The 24,760-nt window shown below is 34.0% G+C and overlaps 2 protein-coding genes across 6 annotated transcripts in view; one reads left to right on the top strand and one right to left on the bottom strand.

Moving 5' to 3' along the window:
- The first annotated feature begins 2,027 nt into the window (after positions 1-2,027).
- The window catches only part of adat2 (adenosine deaminase tRNA specific 2), a 46,319-nt gene continuing 23,586 nt past the window's right edge, over positions 2,028-24,760 (top strand). For 2 of the 4 annotated variants that reach the window (XM_048207370.1, XM_048207371.1), the window contains exons 1-6: positions 17,876-18,115; positions 19,944-20,048; positions 22,540-22,690; positions 23,270-23,376; positions 23,586-23,658; positions 23,743-23,804. In XM_048207370.1, the coding sequence (XP_048063327.1) occupies positions 18,023-18,115; positions 19,944-20,048; positions 22,540-22,690; positions 23,270-23,376; positions 23,586-23,658; positions 23,743-23,804 (591 nt within the window). In that variant the 5' untranslated portion in view covers positions 17,876-18,022. Of the gene's footprint in view, positions 2,182-12,127; positions 12,189-17,875; positions 18,116-19,943; positions 20,049-22,539; positions 22,691-23,269; positions 23,377-23,585; positions 23,659-23,742; positions 23,805-24,760 lie in introns of those variants that run through there. The other 2 variants (XM_048207372.1, XM_048207373.1) reach the window with 2 other exon arrangements.
- Positions 9,853-17,878, bottom strand: pex3 (peroxisomal biogenesis factor 3). 2 transcript variants are annotated; one of them, XM_048207364.1, is made up of 12 exons: positions 17,783-17,878; positions 17,142-17,273; positions 16,978-17,059; positions 16,842-16,885; positions 15,730-15,851; positions 15,566-15,632; positions 15,393-15,447; positions 15,118-15,268; positions 13,152-13,222; positions 12,851-12,973; positions 10,693-10,789; positions 9,853-10,597 (listed from the first exon to the last, which is right to left on the bottom strand). In XM_048207364.1, the coding sequence occupies exons 2-12, from the start codon at positions 17,227-17,229 to the stop codon at positions 10,514-10,516; spliced, it is 984 nt and encodes a 327-aa protein (XP_048063321.1). In that variant the 5' UTR covers positions 17,230-17,273; positions 17,783-17,878; the 3' UTR covers positions 9,853-10,513. The 2 variants fall into 2 exon arrangements, with proteins under 2 accessions (XP_048063321.1, XP_048063320.1); XM_048207363.1 differs by having other exon boundaries at positions 17,628-17,854.

The raw sequence follows: 24,760 nt of genomic DNA, 5'->3' as shown, positions 1-24,760 counted from the left end.
TTTTTAAAATCCAAAATTATTAAAAAGCACAAAAATATTTTTTTCAAGCTAGTGGTGTTTTACAAAAATAAGTTTGTTAGGTTTAAAATTGTGAAACAGTAAACATACTGTTCAATATTAAGATAGCAGATAGATATTAAGATATTAAGACAGCATTGGAGCACTTTCCAGTTTTCAAACGTCATGTCCATATAATGTGATGCATTACACATGTGGTTATACTAGATAGCTGTGTGAACTTGAAGGGAACTGACTTCATACATGCACGCCAGTTGGTTATAGAAAAGGGAAGTTAGTTCTGAGAAAAGGTCTCGTATATAATTTATTTGCATGATGCAACTGGATTTGATTTGAGGTTGCCCAATGCAATGAAATTCATACATCATTATACGTGTCCAAAAGAATGTATGTATTAATTGAATTACTATGTGAACCAAAATCCCAAAGACAACAGGTGCTGTTAAAACTATAATGGTGCTTGTGATCAAATGTGTCCATAAATACATTAACTATTTTAAAGAGTCACTCCGCAATATTTAAATTACTGAAACAGATAGTGAGATGAATTTATACTAATGTGCTGTATACCGGACATGTGTGGACCCGTCCGAATGATCTATATCTAAAACCTTACACAGAGCTTAATATAGAAGTATTCACCATCTTATCATCTCTTTATCATATCTGGCAGGGCTGAGTCACGTCATAGAGTTCATCGTATAAAGTCAAACAGGTGTTTAAAGGCCTGTGTGGCCATTTTGTGTCTGTGACATGGATACAGCTGTTATGATGTCAGTATTGACCTGTTAGCTATTAATACACTGTGAGAAGTGATTTCACTTTTCCATCTGTTGTTACTTGTTGATTGTTGTCTATCTCGAATAATTTGAAACGTTTGAGTAAAAGAAAAGGCATTTGCACAAATTGTACACTGTAAAAAAAGAATTGTTGGTTTAACTTAAAAAAGTAAGTTACCTGGTTGCCTTAAAATTTTGAGTTCATTGAAATTACAATTTTGAGTTAATACAATGAAGGCGATTGGTTTAATCAACAGTTATCTGAACCACATTAATTTCTAAGCTGACTTGACAAAGAAAAAAAAATGTTGTGATAACAAATCATGAAAATATTTTTTTACAGTGTAAGATAAAGGTAATATTCAGTTTTATTTTTCATTCAGTTTCTTTCTGATGTGAAGAGCAATTTACAGTCATGTCTTTCAGTTTTGTTTTTATGAAATCTGTCTATATCTTTACTGCTCGTCTAATCAGTTTCGTGATAAGAACACACAGTCACATTTTTAAAGGAAGTAATGTATGTATGTATGCATTTATTTATTTAAAAGAGTTAACCAAATTAGAATCACTTGATATACTATGGTTTTTTATATATGATTAAAATAATGTTGCATATCTTTCATTTGGCTTCAATTTCTTTTGAAAAATATTTTTACTGTGTACAAAGTGTTTATCACTTTTTTTTCTCTCTCTCTTTTCTTATTTTAATCTTCCATTTCGGTTCAAATGTATGTGGGCATTATGAAAATCCACGGTTTGTGGCTTTTAAGGGATAGTTCACAGAAAAATGAAAATTCTGTCATCATTTACTCACCCTCAGATTGTTCCAAACCTGTATGAATTTCCATCTTCTGCTGAACACAAAATACAATATTTTGAAGAATGTCGGTAACCAAAAAGTCGATGGGCCCCATTGACTTCAATAGTGTTTTTCCATACTATGGAAGTCAATGGGGATCAACTGTTTGGTTACCCATATTCTTCAAAATATATAGAAATTCATACAGATTTGGAACAATCTGAGGGTGAGTAAATGAAGACAGAATTTTAATTTTTGAGTAAACTGTCCCTTTAATAACTCCAAGTTCAGACAAGAATATAGTTCGTTCAAATTGTAACAATCAGATTATTTTAATATTTGATACACTTTGATTTCCTTTTAATTTCCTTTATTTTTTATTATTTATTTCTAACGCCACATGATGTGGCCTTTGTGTCACAGGTTAAGCAGCACACAAAGCACTTTCATAGGAAGCACAGACTGCGTATTGTTTCTTTAACTCAAGCTTACTCGAGTATTCTCGCCAGGGGAGAACACGTCATCCTTCCGGGAAGTCGAGACTACAGTAATCCTGAGACTGTCCGTTGTTTTCTAGGCTTAGAGGTGAGAAGTCAAATCACCCTTTTCCCAAAACACCACGCGTTTGAAACGAAACGTATATTGCTGGAATAATGAAAGGTTGGGATCGATATTTTGATTTGCACTTTCGGTATTACACATCGCATTCCAGTCAAACGTTAGTCATCGAAAACGCCTGATGGTTTCTCTTTCTAGATGTTATTAAACTTACATATCTAATGACTGAGTACAGTAGCCTATACATTAGTATACTATGTAGCACACTAGGTACAAGGTCAATACATTTACACAAATAGCGATAGCCTGCTAATATTGTCATCAAATCACATATTATTATTGTTATTAATATATTTAAATTAAGGTTTTAAAATTCCAACAATAACTGTATTAAATACGATATTTTGGTGAAGCAATGTATAGTACGTTTTTTTAATACTAGGTAGGCCTGTATAATAAAGGTTCAGTGTATTTGTATAATAGGCTATGCTTCACCATTTATACATCACCTGACTGCAGTTTCAGGATAATATTGCCTAACTTGAAAAATATAAGCTTTGTCATTAGAATCCATATTCAAACATACTGAAAAGTAAGTTATTTTCTAGATTACATTGAAACTAAAATGTATTTGTAATAATGTGGTAAGATGATGCACATCAAACTCTGGTTTAGTTTTTGTTTATTCCAGAGCTAATAAAAAATATTCACATGTAAAAGTAAATGTAGTGGTATTTGTGGACCAAACCCTAGATCAGTGATTCTCAACTGGTGTGTCGTGACATAGGTCTGATAATATTTTTCCCATGCAGGGATTGTTCTGTGTCACACTTTTGCTGTTGTTTATGTATGTACAAAATGTCAGTTTGTCATGTTAATTTGCATATTGTTGGGGCTACACAGCTCTTGGTAATTTTTAAAAATGTCTGATTTTTACATGTTGGGTTGCCTCACAGTGTCCAATGTAAAAAAAAAAATTTTATTTTTTTGTCTTGAAGTGAAACGAGTCACTTTCAGGGCTTCAGGGCTTTCCACCTTACAAAAAAGAATAAATCAAAGACTATATTTCAAGTCTGATGATGACATATGTTACCATTTCATTACTCAGTTGGTGTGGTTTATTCTTTTGTACTTCTATGTTTAGCAAGAATTTTGTGTGGGCTGAGATTAATATTTTCCAGCCTTGTCAGTATGGGAACGTACACAAGCATCTTCAACTCTTCATATATTTTTAAACATTTTAAAAAGAGTTTTCTATTTTAATATATTTCAAAATGTAATTTATTCCTATGATGACAAAGCTGAATTTTCAACGTCATTACTCCAGTCTTTCTTCAGTGTCACATGATCCTTCAGAAATCATTATAATATTCTGATTAGGTGCTCAGTTATTATCAATTAGTATTGCTAATTGCTCAGTGTTGAAAAACTGTGAAACATTTTTCATGATTCTTTGATGAATAAAACATAATTTATTTGAAATAGAAATCTTTTGCTACGTTATAAATGTCAAGTCGAATCAATTTAATGCATCCTTTTTAAATTAAGACCATTTATTTCTTCTTCTTTTTAAAAAAAAATCGTACTTACCCCAAACTTTTAAACTTTTAACTGTGTATCACGGTTCCCAGAAAAAAAATGAAGCAGCACAGCTATTTTAAACATTGAGGATAATAATAAGAAATGTTTTTTGAACACCAAATCAACATATTAGAATGATATCTGATAATATACTGTAGGTACAGGTTAACATTAAAAGGTAAATTGTCTTAAATGACTCAGCAGCAATGGGCCCAAATATGCATAGCATCACTTGCTCAGTATAAATGTTGACACTGCGTTCTCTAAATAATGGTTTATATAGCTTTCCTCTTACATATGTGACATAGACAGCTGTTGGACTCATAGTTATTTATAAAGTCCCAGTTAACACAGTGCTACCTTCACACTGCCCTCAGGCTGGTATACACACCAGAGCACTGTGTACATGTTTACACTGACTGCGTCCATAGTGACGGACTCCCGCCCAAAAGACTTTCGTCGCAGACAGGCGAAGTAGGGAAAGCCAGGATTCCCAACCCCGTCACAGGCCGTGACCTCATTTCTCTCTCCAGCAGGCCTCCTAGGTTTTGTTATTTCTGTCCTATGTGCAAACAGCATGTAAGGTGGGAGCAAATACCTAAAGGTCATTCCCCACTAAAGCATAAATGCCTTACGTAATTCATAAGGAAACCAATTTGAATCACGCTCAGAACATAGTACATGTAATGAAACTCATTTAGCAAGGACTTCCTCTTTTCACTGTCACTTGATTTCCTTTCTTCAATTTTTGGATTTCATTTACAATGAAACTTCTATGTATGGTAACATAAACTACATGCTATCTGCTTCCTGCAGATGTGAAAATAATGTGCTGCTCTACATATTTGGCCGTTCTGTGACTAAGGAAGTTTCTATGAATTTTTTTTTTCCCTCATTCCACATCCAGTCAGAATCCGAGCATTACCTCAGGCAAACCTCATTTTCATCATTCATTTCCCATTCCTCGCTTCTTCAATTTGCTGTAAATTCTAAGAACTGGGTTAATTGGGACTCTTTTACTTCTTACTGGCAGAATTAAACAGCCTCTAATTTCTGGTATTTTATTTCAAGCAGGGAATTGAAGCAACACAGGCCTCCTATAAAAAAAACAAAACAAAAAAAAAAAACACTGCACTTAGTCTTTAAGGGCCACGTCATATTTAAGAAGTCATGTGACTGCCTGTAAAGGATCTTCGAGTGATATAATATTGATACGGTGAGCACAGAGCTGCGAGAGATAATTCAGCCAATCAGCTTGCTAAGGTGAGATGACATCATCTGACTGCTCTGTGGTGTGACTACAGAATGCATCATTGCAGCATAGGATTAATAGTTAATGATAATCCCTTGAGATCAGCCAATCAGAGCGGAGATAAAGGACATGGTCAGGGCATGTCCACAAACATCAATGCAGTGCAGGACTGGAGCCAAATCACAGTACTCGGCCTTGCCTTTGATATCTACATAATAATAATCTGTTGTATATTTGAACCAAGGTTAGTGCATATACACGCCTATTTTTACAAGAGCTTCAGCACAGGTGAAATGATAAAAAGGACAAAGATTTCTGATATTTGTCTCTAAAAATGTTTAATCTGAAATTTCAAACCATAATATTCTATATTGATTAGCCTTTATCAGCATGTATTGTTTTCAAGCCTGCTTATATGTCATAAACCACAATTTAGTCAAATATTAACTTGCACAAGCTCATGTGATGATGAGTTCAGTGTTTGCAGTCTGACATCAGTATGAGTCAGAGAGTAACAGGACTCTGGAAATGCAGGTAGAAGCAGATGAGTCATAATCTCAAAGACCAGCAGCAAAACAAAAACACCCTGTCCTAGCATTTCCTGATTATTGTATAAAATATAAATACATACATGTAAGTATGAATATGCACATTCATATGTCTTTTACTGTTTATTTATTGATTTTTATTTTTTTTTAAAAGATCCATTTATATAGCGTTTTGTCTAATATGTCACGACTAAATTAGAGGTACATTTAGTAATTTCCCTTTATTAAGGGGAGTTTTGCATTTGAAAAATATGCTTAATATCATGTACACTCACATGAAACTCCAGTTATGAGTAACATAATGTGCGCTCACGCAATGTCGTTATTACCGTAAAGATTCTGAACTGTAAAAAGCCTTCACGTGCTTGTAGAACATGTAATTACAACATGTAAAGTAGTAATTTTCTGAGAGCTACGACTTGTACCACATGGCCGTTGTACCACCTGACCACTGCAGATTTAAGGTGTGTTCGACATGAAGCGGCGCTGTGGCATCAAAGTACCTTGAGAGAGATTCGAAAGCATACAGAGCTTTATTTACGGTAATTATGACATTGCGTGAACGGAGCTATACGGAGCTTTATTTACGGTAATTTTGACATGGCGTGAACGCAGCAATACATAGCTTTATTTACGGTAAATTCAACATGGCGTGAACGCAGCAATACGGAGCTTTTATTTACGGTAATTACGACATGCCGTGAACACAGCAAGACGGAACTTTATTTATAGTAATTATGACATGGTTTGAACGCAGCAATACGGAGCTTTATTTACGGTAATTACGACATGGCGTGAACGCAGCTATACAGAGCCTTATTTACGGTAATTATGACATGGCGTGAACGCAGCAATACGGAGCTTTATTTACGGTAATTTCGACATGCGTGAATGCACCAATACGGAGCTTTAATTACGGTAATTGCGACATGGCGTGAACGCAGCAATACAGAGCTTTATTTACGGTAATTATGACATGGCGTGAACGCAGCAATATGGAGCTTTATTTACGGTAATTTCGACATGCCGTGAACACAGCAATACGGAGCTTTATTTACGGTAATAACGACATGGCGTGAACACAGCAATACAGAGCTTTTATTTACGGTAATTACGACATGCCGTGAACACAGCAAGACGGAACTTTATTTATGGTAATTACAACATGGTGTGAACGCAGCAAGATGGAGATTTATTTATGGTAATTATGACATGCCGTGAACACAGCGAGACGGAGCTTTATTTACGGAAATTACGACATGGCAAGCCGTAAATTATTTAAATTATGTTTGATCAAACTTGTGCTTCCACAAGAATTTATGGGAAATGTAGTTTTAAAATAAATAAATAAAAAAGAATATATTTAAAAATATACATATTAAGATAGATTAAGATTAGATAAAATTAGATTAAAAATTAGTAAATGAATACATTTATTTAAAATAAATGAGTAAATAAATAAATAAATAAATAATACATCCGACAGTACAGTGCTACATTGAGCAGAACAAAAAATGTGATAAATTTAATACAAACTAAATATTATTTAGACATTTATAATATTGATTTTTCACAGTATAAATTTAATATTTATATAAGAAACGATATAGATGCCTTTTAAATTTTGTCTCTTGAACAAGGATGATCATATTTAGGGGTCTGTAGCATGTAAAAAAAAATTGAAAACCCCCGTTAGAAACCAGTTAAATTTGATGTGCTTTATTAGCAATACACAAACATCGTATTGTCAATATTCATAACTACAGTTTATATGGTTATTTAAAAGGTGAAGGATGTCATTTCTGAACTGAATTGCAAAAAATAACTTTTTAAGTTTAAATTTTATTTTTTTAAATACTCATCCCATTCTTAAATATATGGTTATATTCCTTGTCTGGCACTGTTTAAAAAATGTATTTGCCCAAATGTTATATAAATGAGTATTTTTTTCACAAGACAAAAACAATAACTTATAGCCTTTTAGAGAGCACTTTAAAATCCAGAAATGAACCATAAATCGCTTAGTCCTGCAGTATTATGTGGGCTATCATCAGCAAACAATGATAATATGTTATTTAATCCTTTAATGATTACAAGAAGATGCTTCCTTTATATTCCTGGACTTGATGTAAACGGTTTCGGTAAAAAGGTCACGGGGCAGAATCAGAGACCCAAGTCATGTGATGAAGGGGAATTTCCTGTTTGCTGGTGCACAACAAAGAGCACGCTGAGCCCAGAGCGAGTCATGTGACTGGAGGTGCTACATGTGCAGTGTGCAGTGGAAAACACCCTCATAGTTATTCAGCACATTCAAGCGGCTTATGCAACAATGAGCCTATTTTGCTCTTTACTCTATAAATAGCTCACCCTTGTCAAACAAACTGTCATAAGCATAACCAATGCAGTTTCACTTGTCTAGCCCATAATCATCGGCGAATTGACGTCATATTTTTATAACTTTTAAATCACTACATCTCCTTTTATTCCTGTAGGTATCGGTATTGCTATTAGCCACGAGCTGACCTACATAGCTGCCTGATGCCTCAATATGATGTAATTTACTTGTTTTCTCCAAATGCTTGTGCTCAGCACTGTTGACTTGTCCTTTCTCAAGACCTCAGAACCTGGCAGGACGTCCCACAAACGCTTCCTTATCTGAAGCATTTTATAATAGTGTCAAGGGGTAGTTGATGTTGAAAAATGAAAATTCTGTCATCATTTACTCACCCTCATGTCATTCCAAACCTTTTTTCTGCGGAAGAAGGTATGTTTTTAAAAATGTTGGTAACCAAACCGTTTTTGCATTGACAAAAAAAAAAAAAAAAAAAAAAAAAAAAAAATCAATTAACAATACATTTATTGCAGTATTTATTAATCTTTGTTAATGTTAGTTAATAATGTATTAACTAAATGTTGAAATTAACATTAAGATTAATAAATGCTGTAGAAGTATTTATTTCTTTTTACTTTACTTTCTTACTTTGAAGTGTTACCAAAAAACATTTTCATTACTTGAAATAAAATAAACGTTAATTGAACTAAAATAAAATATTAAAAACTTAGTTATTTTATTTCAATTATCCAATTTTCTCATTTTAATTTAGTTAAACTTGATGTACTAAATTAACAAAAAACAAACAAAAAACACTATAGACATATTTACAAATAACAAAAAATATTAAAAAATAACAAAAAATGCAAAAATACTAAAACTTAAAAATATTAATAAACATTTTTTATAAATAAAAATTGAAATATTAATAAAAACTATAATTTCACACTTCAGATAATTTCACACTGATAGAGTGTTTGACTTTTGCCAAATAAAATTAATTTTCTCACCCCTACAAATTATTTATTTTTGACTTCTTGGATTCAAATGGAACTGAGCATAGTACAGCTATTAAACTATCATTGGAGCATATTAGAATCATTTCTGAAGGATCATGAGTAATGACTGCTGAAAATTCAGCTTTGCCATCACAAGAATCAAATACATTATTTAAAAAAAAAAATCTTTGACCGACCCTAAACTTTTGAACTGTTAGTTTTTCATATGTAGACGATAAATGAAAACATTCTTGATTCAGAGGCCATAACATGCTTAAATTTTTACAAATATGGGTAACACTTTATTCTACAGTGTCATTGTTACACGTTACATGTAGTTAGTAATAACTGTAAATTACGCATAATTACATGCAACCAATCCTAACCCTATAGTAAGTACATGTAGTTACTTATTACTTGGCACTTAAATGTATAATTACACTGTAACAAGGACACCTTAAAAATAAAGTGTAACCCAAATACCATAATGATATGAATTGACAAAAGATTATGCAGTGTCATGATGTGAACAATTAGTTTTTTTTATTATAAATGTATGCATTCAATTATTTCCAGAACATTACGTAAGTGGTGGCATATGCTCTCATCCAAAGCAGATTAGATGATTTTTTTTTTTTTTTTAGTGTATAAGGAAGTTGCATCAAAAGGGTGGTGTTTTGTGCAAGAGCAGTCGTCATATGCTTCTCTCATGTTTAGGCATCTCATTCTGTCAGATATTACTTAATATCTTCCCTTATTTTATTTTGGTACTTTAACTGGTGAGAAAGCTTATTGTTAGACCACGATGTGACCTAATTGTTTGGTTGCTATGAACTCAATTGTAGATATGTGCTGCCCTCTAGAGGAACCAGCGAGATTTACTTTACATACGAGGAAGAGAAGAACAAAAACAAACGTCCTCAATGTTTTTTTACTGTAATGTAGCCGCCTGTTGGTACAATTTCAAATTTTAAAAGCCATAAAAAGTATTATTTTAAAAGTATTATTACTCGCATTATTTATTAACATTCACGGGTCATTTTACAAAAAGAAAAGCATACTACATACAACCTGTAAGAATTTGCCAAACAAAAATGACAGTCCAACAATTCCTATTACAATTAGTAGAACCATTGAAACATTAAAGTCAATACAAATGAAAATACTCCCAAAATATGCATTTATTAACCAGTAGCAGTGCAAAAATCATGCATTGTTACTGTTGCAAAGGTGGGCATGGGTTTTGTTCCAGCAGCTGCAACATTAGGTTCAGAGATATAATATACAAAATGTCTACAATTCATTCTTTGAAGTCCATACTGCAGATACTGCATTCCAATATGATTTTTTTTCCACATTGTGAGAGTTACTTAATGAGAATGTTATGCTACAGGGATTAAAAAATAAATAAAATTTACTACGGTTTATATATAGCCTGTAAAAACCTTGGCATGCCTGGGACAAGGTTAAGGGGGTCACAACATACGGCTAGCAGGTCATAAGAAGCTATCACTCGTCTCTCGGAACAGCCACGAGTTCCTTTTCCTGGGTCGATTTTAGTGTGTGCGAGGAGGACAATTCTGTGCTGCACAGCGTGGTTTGTAAGGTGTTAGACTTTCACAAGTTCACATGTTGCTCAGTCCCGTGCTCACTTCTGAAGTTCCTGAGGGGTGCTGAACGTTTCGTACACATTGGCGGCAAACTCTTTCACCTGATCTATCAACAAGAGATCCTAAAACAAGAAAGAAAACAATTTACATTGGTGTGTGTGTGGGCTTTTATGCCACGTGGAAGTCAAAATGTGTCAATGCATATGAAGGTTCTCACCTGGACAAAGTGACTAGGTATTTCACTGCATATTGAATGTATCTGTCCGTTGATGATGGGAATGATTTTGGCTAATGGGAGGCTTACATGCGATAGTCTGGAAGAAAATCATGAAAAGCAGCACTGATTATCTTTTTTCATCATCATAAATATTCTTTGCAAACCCGTAATATACTGGCCTTGGGATGTAAGTGCTAAAATCTGTGCTAAATTTTCCAGGTCTGGAAATTGTTATTTTAAAATTCCATGATCTTGAAAACAAATGGTAACTGGTTTGAATGAAACCTTGTTTAAAGGTACACTATGCACCTTTTTGCCCTCTGGTGGCTAAAAAACAAAACTTCAGGCATTTTGTGGAAGAACATTGTTTTGGTTGTACTTTGGCTCTGCGTGACTGTGCAGATGAATATGGTTATCCTACTGCTCATAAAACATTCACTGCTAGGCTTAAGAGATATAACCAGTTCAGATGGAAAGGATCTCAACCTGACTAGCTGAAGACGTTCCTGTAGCTATAACCATTCATAGACACGGTACTTCCTTGAAAATTAAATGGTTAGTTCACCAAAAATGAAAATTCTGTCATTAATCACTCACCCTCATGCCGTTCCACACCCGTAAGACCTTCGTTAATCATCGGAACGCAAATTGAGATATTTTTGTTGAAATCCGATGGCTCCGTGAGGCCTGCATAGGGAGCAATGGACACTTCCTCTCTCAAGATCCATAAATGTACTAAAAACATATTTAAATTGGTTCATGTGAGTACAGTGGCTCAATATTAATATTATAAAGCGAAGAGAATATTTTTTGTGCACCAAAAAAAACAAAATAACGACATATATAGTGATGGCCGATTTCAAAACACTGCTTCATTAAGCTTCGGAGCATAATGAATCAGCGTGTCGAATCAGCGGTTCGGAGCACCAAAGTCACGTGATTTCAGACAGGCGATCTGAATCATGATTTGATATGCTGATTCATTATGCTCCAAATCATCCTGAAGCAGTGTTTTGAAATCGGCCATCACTAAATTTTTTTTTTTTTTTTTTTGGCGCACCAAAAATATTCTCGTCGCTTTATAATATTAATATTGAACCACTGTACTCACATGAACTGATTTAAATATGTTTTTAGTACATTAATGGATCTTGAGAGAGGAAATGTCATTGCTGGCTATGCATGCCTTACTGAGCCATCGGATTTCAACAAAAATATCTTAATTTGTGTTCCGAAGATTAACGAAGGTTTTACGAGTGTGGAACGGCATGAGGGTAAGTAATAAATGACATTATTTTCATTTTTGGGTGAACTAACCCTTTAATTCCAGCAAAGTGCTACAACAACCATAATGAAATGATCCTTCTCATTTGTGACGGCTAACCTATGCCACTCCCACACCAAAGTAACCGGAGCAACTTTTCTCTATTTGCAGATATGACGAGACACACACGGGCGAGTGACGTATCCAATTCCCGCGAAAAACATCCCATCAGGTTATAATCACACTTATAATAGGCTTACCATAGTCAATCAGGGTAAGACAGAAAAAACATGTTTTGGAAGAAGATTGATGCTGTATATACTCTATTTCAATTTTGTTATTTTGAAAAAAAAAAAAAAGAGTTTCATAGTGTACCTATAAGCCAATGAATAAAAAAAAAAAAAAAAAAAAAAAAAAAAAAGCTAATTGCAACTTTTTATCTCACATTTTTTACTTTTCCCTCTCTTACTTCTGAGTTTATATCTCACAATTCAGAATTGAAAGTACAAACTGTGAGACGTAAACGTATATACCGTGAGGGGAAAAAGTCAGGATTGTGAGATAATGACCTCGCAATGACCTTTCTATTTCTTTATTCTGTGGCGAAACGAAAAAAAAAATAATTGCGAGATGTCAACTTGCAATTGTGAGTTTATAATTTGCAGCTGAGAGATATAAACTTGCAATAGTGAGAAAAATGCCTGAATTGTGAGAAACTCACAAAAAGTCAGAATTGTGATATAAAAAGTTTATTTTATTTCATGGCAGATTCAAGCTTCCACAGAGTTGATATTTTGTAATATAAATGCAAATACATTCATACATTTTGAAATGTGGCTTAATTGTCCAAATATATATACCTTCTTGAATAAAATTAAATGCATGTACACTTACCGATCAGGTGTACTGGAAGGGGTGGAGTCTCCCTGCGGGGGTCGGAAAAACTCTGCCATGTTGTCTAGGAATCGGATAAAGCCTCGGCTCAAGCAAGTACGGAGTACAGTATTGAAGTCTGGACTGAAAACAAAGTTTAGATGCAATTAGTATCTAGCTACAGAGCTCAATGATGTCCAAATGTGCCTATGCTGAAGTAATAAAAATAAATCATGTGAATTAATTACTTTTGACAATCCTAACTTTTTTATTTTCAATTTTCAATTCTATAGGTTTATATAGGTGCCCTGATTTCCCTCACCTTTCAAGCATATCTCTGGTTTCATTCAGCAGCTTTATTGTTGTGACATCATTTTCTGTGAGACCACAGGCCTAGGAGAAGAAAATAAAATTATAAATAAATAAATAAATAAATAAATAAATACAGACAAAAAAATTATTCATTTTAAATACATTTATAAAATATTTAAAAATGTAGTTTATAACACAAAATAAATATATATGAGAAAAAGAAGAAAATGACAAACATATATATATATATATATATATATATATATATATATATATATATATATATATATATATATATATATATGTATGTTCTGGGTGAATTGGGAATCACAATTTTTTTTTGGTTTAAAATAGAGATCAGAGATTGTTTAGACAACTAAACAAAATAACGTAATTTACTAGAGGTTCTGACAAAATGTTAATTGCTGCAGTCTATTAAAAATATATTTAATTTGAATGAATAATTTACAACAACAACAACAAAAAAGATTGAATGAATGATTCAATGACTCACTTCACTAAAGGCTTCACTTGTTTCATTACTGGATGAATCAGAGTTTTTGAACAAATCTCTTGACAATGATTCCATGACAAATACATTTTTAACAGTCACTTGTCGCCACCTACTGGTGTAACGATGTAATTGGTACAATCTTTATTTGAAGGATCAAGTTACTTTCAAAAGGTGATTTACTCTATTTTGATCGCTACCGTAGACACAAGTGTTTATATTCGAGCTATAAACTTTTATCCCAGTTCTTCTGTGATAAGATAAGACAGAATGACACTGTGTGTTTGTGAATCTATGTTATACCTACACATGACAACTGCTCTCTCTGGCTCAACGGCAGCACAGATTTTAAAGGTGCCCTAGATTATGTTTTTAAAAGATGTAATATAAGTCTAAGGTGTCCCCTGAATGTGTCTGTGAAGTTTCAGCTCAAAATACCCCATAGATTTTTTTTAATAAATTTTTTTAACTGCCTATTTTGGGGCATCATTATAAACGCGCCGATTTTATGCTGCGGCCCCTTTAAATCCCGTGCTCTCCGCCCACAGAGCTCGTGCTTGCCTTAAACAGTGCCTTAACAAAGTTTACACAGCTAATATAACCCTCAAAATGGATCTTTACAATGTGTTCGTCATACATGCGGCATGCATGCGTCGGATTATGTGAGTATTGTATACTGTTATATTGTTTACTTCTGATTTTGAATGAGTTTGATAGTGCTCCATGGCTAACGGCTAATGCTACTCTGTTGGAGAGATTTATAAAGAATGAAGTTGTGTTTATGCATTATACAGACTGCAAGTGTTTAAAATTGAAAATAGCGACGGCTCTCTTGTCTCCGTGAATACAGTAAGAAACGATGGTAACTTTAACCACATTTAACAGTACATTAGCAACATGCTAACGAAACATTTAGAAAGACAGTTTACAAATATCACTAAAAATATCATGTTATCATGGATCATGTCAGTTATTATTGCTCCATCTGCCATTTTTCGCTATTGTCCTTGCTTGCTTACCTAGTCTGATGATTTGGTTGTGCACATCCAGACGTTAATACTGGCCGCCCTTGTCTAATGCCTTTTATAATGTTGGAAACGTGGGCTGGCATATGCAAATATTGGGGGCGTACACCCCGACTGTTACGTAACAGACGGTGTTATGTTGAGATTCGCCTGTTCTTCGGAGGTCTTTTAAACAAATGAGATTTATATAAGGAGGAGGAAACAATGGAGTTTGAGACTCACTGTATGTCATTTCCATGTACTGAACTTTTTCATTCGAGGGCACCTTTAATGTTTTGCTGTGATCGTACTTGTCAAAGGTTTATAAGACATAGCCGAATCATTGTCTTTTAGGAATAAGATCGCGTGGATTTTTGAATCGAGATCATGATCTTTTAACGATTAATCGTGCAGCTCTAATATCAATAAATACAATTACAATTAAATAATAAATGATATACCTGTGAGGCTAGCGTGTTCTCTTCATCAGGCATCATGTACCAGGAAAGACTTTTGTGTTTAGAGGAAGCACAGCCCTCCTCCACTAACTGTCTGATCTGAGTTAACTGTTGCTCCAAGTCTTGTAGGGACAGACTCTGCTTCAGAGACACCCTGAGGAGACATGGACAGCAGTTAGCCGAGGAAGACTGACACAGCTCAATAGCTGCAATGGCAAATAAAGCCACAAGTATGGGATGACTAGATTCAAATTCATTCAATCAATCACTCAGCGTACGTTCCAAGAACTTCCTGGACAGCTTTCTTCACCACAGTTATCAGTTCAATGAGCCCTGAAAAGACAAAAAAAGGAACATTGTTCTAAACTATAGAGCATATGGCAAGTATGAACAGAAGATTAAACTATAATACAGATTAGACGCTCTTATACAGATCTGACATTGTCCTCACCTTCTCCAAGAAGGTGTTGTATACTTGACAGATATTGTTGTTGAACATCAGGAGGGGCGAAGGGGGTCTAAAGTAGCAGTATAAGAGAAATGTGTTAACTATTACATGCTATAACATAGTAAAATTATGCTGCTTTGCCTTTCAAACACCAAGCACTGAAATACCGTTCCATTCTTTGTCACGGAGTTGTCCAGGTACAGGTAGCCACCAATAATGTTGAGTTGAACTCTGAGTAACACCACCAGCATGCAAGTGCTGTAAACTGCCACAATGCTGCGGGTAAAACCTGGAGGGCGGAGACCATTGTTTTAGAACAAGGAATGGATGAGAGTTTGATTAGTCAACTAGGATTTCTGTTAACCCAATTTACTTCCATAATGTGACATATTGTGAAACAGGACATTCAACTAAAAATTGTAGGGTGGGAATCTATTTGATTGTGAGAAGTGGGTGTTCCAAACGAGAACTGAGCCAAAACAATGCCATAACTCTTTGGTCACTACTCAACAATTTCCAATAACCCACATGATGTCAATGGAAAAAGAAATGTCATTACATTTGACTTTTTAATACCATTCAAAAGTTTGGGGTTGGTAAGATTTATTAATGTTTTTGAAAGAAGTTTTCATTTATTTGATCAAAAATACAGTTACAAATATATTGTGAAATATTATTACAATTAAAAAAAAAAGTTTTCTATTTTAATATATTTTAAAATGTAATATATTACACCTATGAAGGCAAAACTGAATTTTCAGCATCATTACTCCAGTTTCAGTGTCACATGATCAGTCGGAAATCATTCTAATATGCCGATTTGCTGCTCAAGAAACATCTATTATTATTATCAATTTTAAAAACAGTTGTGCTGCTTAATATTTTTGTAGAAATGGTGGTGTAGTTTTTTCAGGATTCTCTGATGAATAGAAAGTTTAAACAGCTTTTATTTGAAATAGAAATCTTTTGTAACAATGTAAATGTCTTTACTGTCACTTTTGATTAATTTAATGCATCCTCCTTGCTGAATAAAAGTATTCATTTCTTTAATAAAAATCTTACTGACACCATACCTTTGAAAAAGCTACATTAAATTGCCGTAACTCAACAAAAAGAAACATATAGCAAAGAAAAAAAAAATGTAGAATTTATTTTTCTTATGAATAAAGTACACAAATCGATAGTTCACAATAAGATTAAGATGTGCATTAATAAAGTAAATAGGGTCAATTTTGATTTCATACTGAAAACATTTGGAAACTATAAAAAATAAACTCACTAATAATCTTTAGGTCCTCCCAGATTTCAAGTTTATTGGCTGGCCTGTGTGGGAAGACATGATCACTTGTGTCAGTTATATTCTTTGATTTTATAATGTAGATAATCATCTATAATTTACATAAATAATGACTCACTTGGTCTTCAGCAAAGCGGTGAGGCTCTCTGAGTTCAGATGATGTATGATTGCCTCTCGGAGAGTGGGGAGCATTGATAATACTACAAATAAAAGACACAATTACATACATCAAGCAGAAGAAACATCACTTTCATGAACTGATCATGTCATTTTTTTCTTTACCTGTCATGTTACACGTCCTCTGGTTGCTTTCAAAATGAAACTGTCTCCGAGCTTGAGCGATGTATTCAGCTGCCTCTCGCTCCTGCATCTCCTGAATTTTTCTTTGTGCATATTTACCAAGTAGATAGACACCTGGGAATGAAGTTTGAGGATACATTACAATATTATATACATGCTAAGAAAGTGATATGCAATATGCAAGATCAATTCAGTAATAGAAAATCTTTCTGCAGGATAAAAATACTAGGGTAAAGTCCATATCGACTTTGCCAATAGAAAATCTAGGTGACAGGTGAGCTGAGATTAATGAATATAATGTGGAAATGCTTGACAACACTGTCATAACATGCTAAACTGTACACAAGATATTATAGCTACAAGTATTTTTATTCATCTACTAAAAACAAGAAATATTTAATGCACAGTCACACCAAGCTAAAAATCTCTGAACTATAAGCATGCAGGTGGTCTAGCTGCCCACGTTACCTCCAACAAAAACCCCAGTGAAGATGAATTTCCTCTTATGGCGTTTGATGAAATTCCATGTAGAACTCAACATTTTAAAAACAGAATTGACACCACAAAAGAAAGAACACACACACGAAAAACTAGATGCAGGAGCGTGTTTAGACGTAACTCACTAGCTAGCACAATGCTACATGGCAATAACTTCTCATGTTAGCAGCAGCAAACAGGCGAACTACAGATAACAGATTGAGTCGATTGATCGATTATGCGGTCGATCCACCGCTCTCACTGGAAGGTCCATCCAGTATTAAGCTCCGTCGAATGCACGTGCGCGTGTAAACAAAACACTACTTTTCCCATATTTGTGCTGCTTTATATATACGGTTATACCTTTTCTGAGGATACTGATAGAGATGCAAGCAGACAGTTTTAATCCCGGGAAGAGTGATTTTCTGCAGCCATCAGATAGTGAGATTCAAACATGGATGTCAAAGGCGTTTGACATGGTAAAGACTGAAGTTTACTGTTTCTCTTACCAGTATTTACCATGAAAGCTGTAATTTCCCCTCCAATACCATAGTAACTGCGGTACTGTATTATTACTTTTACTGTGAGATTGCCTTTGTCGAAAAAAGTGTGTATGTATACGTATTTAGTAATTTTGCGTCAGTATCTCACAGAAGTGAGTACACCCCTCACATTTTGGTAAATATTTTATTATATATTTTCATGTGACAACACTGAAGAAACGACACTTTGCTATAATGTAAAGTAGTGAGTGTACAGCTTGTATAACAGTGTAAATTAACAAAATAAGATGAATGTCTAAACCGCTGGCCACAAAAGTGAGTACACCCCTAAGTGAAAATGTCCAAATTGGGCCCAATTAGTCATTTTCTCTCCCCGGTGTCATGTGACTCATTAGTGTTACAAGATCTCAGGTGTGAATGGAGAGCAGGTGTGTTAAATTTGGTGTTATCACTCTCAATCTCTCATACTGGTCACTGGAAGTTCAACATGGCACCTCATGGCAAAGAACTCTCTGAGGATCTGAGAAAAAGAATTGTTGCTCTACATAAAGATGGTGTAGGCTATAAGAAGATTGCCAAGACCCTGAAACTGAGCTGCAGCATGGAGGCCAAGACCATTCAGCGCTTTAACAGGACAGGTTCCACTCAGAACAGGCCTCGCCATGGTCAACCAAAGAAGTTGAGCTCAGCGTCATATCCAGAGGTTGTGTTTGGGAAGTAGATGTATGAGTGCTGCCAGCATTGCTGCAGAGGTTGAAGGGGTGGGGGGTCAGCCTGTCAGTGCTCAGACCATACGCCGCACACTGCATCAAATTGGTCTGCATGGCTGTCGTCCCAGAAGGAAGCCTCTTCTAAAGATGATGCACAAGAAAGCCCACAAACAGTTTGCTGAAGACAAGCAGACCATGTCCTGTGGTCTGATGAGACCAAGATAAACTTATTTGGTTCAGATGGTGTCAAGTGTGTGTGGCGGTAGCCAGGTGAAGAGTACAAAGACCAGTGTGTCTTGCCTACAGTCAAACATAGTGGTGGGAGTGTCATGGTCTGGGGCTGCATGAGTGCTGCCGGCACTGGGGAGCAACAGTTCATTGAGGGAACCATGAATGAACAGAGCATGATTCCCTCCCTTCAGAGACTGGGCCGCAGGGCAGTATTCCAACATGATAACAACCCCAAACACACCTCCAAGACGACCACTGCCTTGCTAAAGAAGGTGATGGACTGGCCAAGCATGTCTCCAGACCTAAACCCTATTGAGCATCTGTGGGGCATCCTCAAACGGAAGGTGGAGGAGCGCAAGGTCTCTAACATCCACCAGCTCCATGATGTCGTCATGGAGGAGTGGAAGAGGACTCCAGTGGCAACCTGTGAAGCTCTGGTGAACTCCATGCCCAAGAGGGTTAAGGCAGTGCTGGAAAATAATGGTGGCCACACAAAATATTGACACTTTGGGTCCAATTTGGACATTTTCACTTAGGGGTGTACTCACTTTTGTGGCCAGTGGTTTAGACATTAATGGCAGTGTGTTGAGTAAATTTTCTGTCCCCTCAAAATAACACTGTTATACAAGCTGTACACTCACTACTTTACATTGTAGCAAAGTGTCATTTCTTCAGTGTTGTCACATGAAAAGTTATAAATAAAATATTTACAAAAACGTGAGGGGTGTACTCCCTTCTGTGAGATATTGTATATAATAACTGACGTTGCAATGGTATTTTGATTGTTATAGTAATGGTGTATAGTAATAGTACTTTGGGTTGTTTTGAGAAAATAATATTAAACATATGAATTGCTTTTAAAGGCAATTGAGGCCCTTGAGAATGGCGAGGTTCCAGTTGGCTGTCTAATGGTTTACAACAATGAGATTATTGGAAAAGGAAGAAATGAGGTGAATGAAACAAAAAATGTAAGTGACTTCACAATGTGACTAATTATTGATATTAAAAGAATCCTAATTTAGTATGATGCAGTTTATACGGAAGAGGATTAGGGCCAAGCAATAATAAAAAAAATAGAACCATCTCGAGATTAAAGTTGTTAAATTTCGAGAAAAAAGTCGAAATAAAATGTTGAGAATAAACTCATTAAAGTACGAGAAAAAACTTGTTAAATTTCAAGAAAAAAGTCGAGATAAAATGTTGAGAATAAACTTGTTAAATTACGAGAAAAAAACGCATTAAATTTCGAGAAAAAAGTCGAGATAAAATGTTGAGAATAAAGTCATTAAATTACGAGAAAAAAGTCATTAAATTACGAGAACAAATTCGTTAAAATTACGAGAAAAAAGTCGTTAAATTACGAGAACAAATTCGTTAAATTACGAATTTGTTCTCATAATTTAACGACTTTTTTCTCGTAATTTAATGACTTTTTTCTCATAATTTAATGACTTTTTTCTCGTAATTTAATGACTTTATTCTCAACATTTTATCTCAACTTTTTTCTCGAAATTTAACAACTTTTTTCTCATAATTTAACGAATTTTTCTCATAATCTAACGACTTTTTTCTCGTAATTTAATGACTTTTTTCTCGTAATTTAATGACTTTTTTCTCGTAATTTAATGACTTTATTCTCAACATTTTATCTCAACTTTTTTCTCGAAATTTAACAACTTTTTTCTCATAATTTAACGAATTTTTCTCATAATCTAACGACTTTTTTCTCGTAATTTAATGACTTTATTCTCAATGTTTTATCTCGACTTTTTTCTCGAAATTTAACGAGTTTTTTCTCGTAATTTAACGAATTTGTTATCATAATTTAACGAATTTGTTCTCATAATTTAACGACTTTTTTCTCGTAATTTAATGACTTCTTTCTCATAATTTAATGACTTTTTTCTCGTAATTTAATGACTTTATTCTCAACATTTTATCTCAACTTTTTTCTCGAAATTTAACAACTTTTTTCTCATAATTTAACGAATTTTTCTCATAATCTAACGACTTTTTTCTCATAATTTAATGACTTTATTCTCAATGTTTTATCTCGACTTTTTTCTCGAAATTTAACGAGTTTTTTCTCGTAATTTAACGAATTTGTTATCATAATTTAACGAGTATTTTCTCGTAATTTAATGACTTTATTCTCAACATTTTATTCGGCTTTTTTTCTAGAAATTTAACAACTTTTTTTCTCATAATTTAACAAATTTGTTCTCATAATCTAACAACTTTTTTCTCGTAATTTAATGACTTTATTCTCAACATTTTATCTCAACTTTTTTCTCGAAATTTAACAACTTTTTTCTCATAATTTAACGAATTTTTCTCATAATCTAACGACTTTTTTCTCGTAATTTAACAAATTTGTTCCCATAATCTAACGACTTTTTTCTCGTAATTTAATGACTTTATTCTCAATGTTTTATCTCGACTTTGTTCTCGAAATTTAACGAGTTTTTTCTCGTAATTTAACGAATTTGTTCTCATAATTTAACGACTTTTTTCTCGTAATTTAATGACTTTATTCTCACCATTTTATCTCGGCTTTTTTTCTAGAAATTTAACAACTTTTTTCTCATAATTTAACGAATTTGTTCTCATAATCTAACGACTTTTTTCTCATAATTTAACACGTTTTTTCTCGTAATTTAATGAGTTTATTCTCAACATTTTATTTCGATTTTTTTCTCGAAATTTCACACGTTTTTTCTCGAAATGTAACAAATTTGTTCCCATAATCTAACGACTTTTTTCTCGTAATTTAATGACTTTATTCTCAACTTTAATCTCGAGATGGTTTTATTTTTTTATTATTGCTTGGCCCTAATCCTCTTCCGTAAATTTATTACAGTTATTGTAATTATGTGTAAGCTAAAAACAACACTTAATCTAGCTAACTATAACCCTATGCTCCAGTATGTATCTGCAAATGATAATTTATACAATCATATTTTTCGGATCCGCTAAGTTATTTATAAATACATATATTTATAAAGACTGTGATGTGAATACACCTCTTCTATGATGGAATGTGATGGATATCATGTTTTCATTTTCTGAATTTAAATTCATTTTGATAGTCAAAATGTGTATGTGGTGTTACAGTTTAGAGATTGTAAAAAATAAGTCTCATTACAAGACTTATTTTCTTGTAAATGATTCTTAATTAAGAGTTTATACTCAAGGTTTAAGGAAAATATTTGATTATGTTTCACTTAAGTGGTTGCATAATGTACATTTCTAAGAACTTAGCACTTGCAGTGTGTTATGAACTAGATTTTTAGAATAATTTCTTCTTTTTGTCATCTCAAACATCCTTATTTCCCATTGACCCATATATTACAGTTTATGTTATGTCAGGGCATTTTGATTAATGGTTTTTCCTAGTAAAGCAGGGAGAAACTTTGGACTAGATGAAACAACCTGACGTCTGTGTCTGCTTTGCTCAAGGCTACTCGGCATGCAGAAATGGTGGCACTGGATCAAGTGCTTGATTGGTGCCGTTTCAGAGAGAAGGACCCGAAGGAGGTGTGTGAACAGACTGTACTTTATGTGACAGTGGAGCCATGTATCATGTGTGCAGCTGCTCTGCGCCTGCTTCGTATCCTTGAAGCCAAAATGTGGTTTACTATTAGTTTAATGCTGTTTACACATACACTACCATTTAAAAGTTTGTGGTTGCTAAGATTTTTTAAAATGTTTTTGGAAAGATGCTCACCAAGGCTGCATTTATTTGATCAGAAATACATTAAAAAAGTAATATTTTGACTGTTATTGCAATTTAAAATGACTGTTTTCTATTCTGAATATATTATAAAATGTCATTTATTCCTGTGATGACATTACCTTTCAGTTTTCAGTCACATGATCCTTCAGAAATCATTCTAATATGCTGATTTGGTGCTCAAGAAACATTTATTATTTTTATCAATGTTGAAACCATTTGTGCCGCTTATTATTTTTGTGGAAATCATTTTTTCTTTCTGCTTCTTTAGTTCAAAAGCACAGCATTTATTTGAAGTAGAAATCGTGTGTAACATTATAAATGCCTTTACTGTCACTTTTGATCAATTTAATGCATCCTTGCTGCATAAAACTATAAAATTTTATTAGGTTTTTATTGTCTAGCAGTATTAAATGATCATGTCATCACTAAATGGACCCCTTAACATTTAGTCAGACATACCTCTTGTTGTATATGGGTGCAAAAATGAGCGGTTCGGAGGCTGTGGCTCTGTCCTAGACGTCTCATCAGATCATTTACCACACACTGGAACTACATTTAAGGTAAAAGAATTCCCTCCAATTCCTATCCAGTTAAATTTGAATTCCAGCTCATGCTCCAAAAGGAAGCCAGTTCCTTAAATTCATAATTTTGCCCAGCCGTTCTGTGTGGCTAGAATATTTTTCTTGTAGGAACTTCCACATTCTCTAGATTTTAGTCTAGACCACATTGCATATTTTTGATGTAGCACATGCTTATTTGCTTATTACAGTGCGTCGCAGGATACAGAGCGGAAGAAGCCGTTGAAATGCTCAAGACATTTTATAAACAAGAAAACCCAAATGGTAAGGGAAATCTTTTTAATGAATGCATGATAATGTCTATTGATGTTTTTCATTGACATGATGTTTTTTTCTCCCATTTGTTAGCTCCCAAACCTAAAGTGAGGAAAGATTCGAATAGTCCACCAGGTGGAGCTGTAGTCATTCAGGTAAATCGAGGAGCACAAGATGAGGAGAGAGAAACAATTGCTCCTTTGAGCTGAAGTGGAAAATATTTGAACATTCAGACTTTTACAAGACCTTGTATCTCAATGATTTTGCCATCTTTTTGAGATCATTGATTTAATCTTTTTGAGGAACCACATTGGCTCATTAGCCAGACCACAACGCTCGTAAACCTCCAGGCCTCTTCTTCTCTGTGGCTGGACGCAGTGAATCTCTTCACAGCATGTAGAAGCAAAAGACTGGGCCTGTTCTGCATTAAAGCACAGGTTCTTCTCCAGCTTTTGCTCTCTTTGTGTCCTTAAACAACCCAGAACACTGGTTGTGAACTCTCAATGATCTCAGTCTTGGGCTCGCTAGCAGATGTAGGGCAGACCCAGGTGGTGTTTCCACTTACTTCATTGCAAGAAACTTTAAAGGGATAGTAAAAAATTAATTTCTGTCATTATTTTCTCACCCTACTTTTTTTTCCTCCATGGAGCAAAAAAGGTGAATTTTATAAAGAATATCCACCAGTTTGAATGAAGACTGAGGCTGTCAAGCTTTAATATAGCAAAACAAAAAAAAAAAATACAATAAAAAGTATCATAAAACATAGCTTTGTTTTATATCCTTTTGTGTTTCCTGGAAGATGAAAAGTCACACAGGTTTGGTATAACATGAGGGTGAGTAAATAATAACTAAATCGATCATTTTAGGTGAAATATTTGAAGATCTTTCCTTTGATTTGCCTTTTTTTAAATATTTCACACGCACTAATTTTTAAATTAACTTTTATTTTTATATTTTCAGCTTTCATTTTAATTTTAGTTTGATTTTTAGTCATTTTATGTTTTTGTCATTTTTTGTATTTCAAAATAGTAACTTTAGTGCATCAAATTTAATTCCAGCTTTATTTCAGTTAACAAAAACATAATAGTTTTAGTTAATAATAACCCTGATT

The sequence above is a fragment of the Megalobrama amblycephala genome, linkage group LG11, assembly GCF_018812025.1.
Source record: "Megalobrama amblycephala isolate DHTTF-2021 linkage group LG11, ASM1881202v1, whole genome shotgun sequence".
NCBI lineage: Eukaryota > Metazoa > Chordata > Actinopteri > Cypriniformes > Xenocyprididae > Megalobrama > Megalobrama amblycephala.
Note: the sequence above shows the minus strand (reverse complement) of the source record. Positions and strands in the feature narration are given on the sequence as shown.

What these genes read in the sequence shown, in the direction of transcription:
- pex3 (XM_048207363.1), bottom strand. Translation starts at nt 17,700, where the DNA reads ATGTTGAGTTCTACATGGAATTTCATCAAACGCCATAAGAGGAAATTC. An exon ending in ACAACACCTTCTTGGAGAAG is followed by an intron (nt 15,448 to 15,565) that starts GTGAGGACAATG and finishes TTGTCTTTTCAG; the next exon opens with GGCTCATTGAACTGATAACT. An exon ending in ACCAGAGATATGCTTGAAAG is followed by an intron (nt 12,974 to 13,151) that starts GTGAGGGAAATC and finishes CTTTGTTTTCAG; the next exon opens with TCCAGACTTCAATACTGTAC.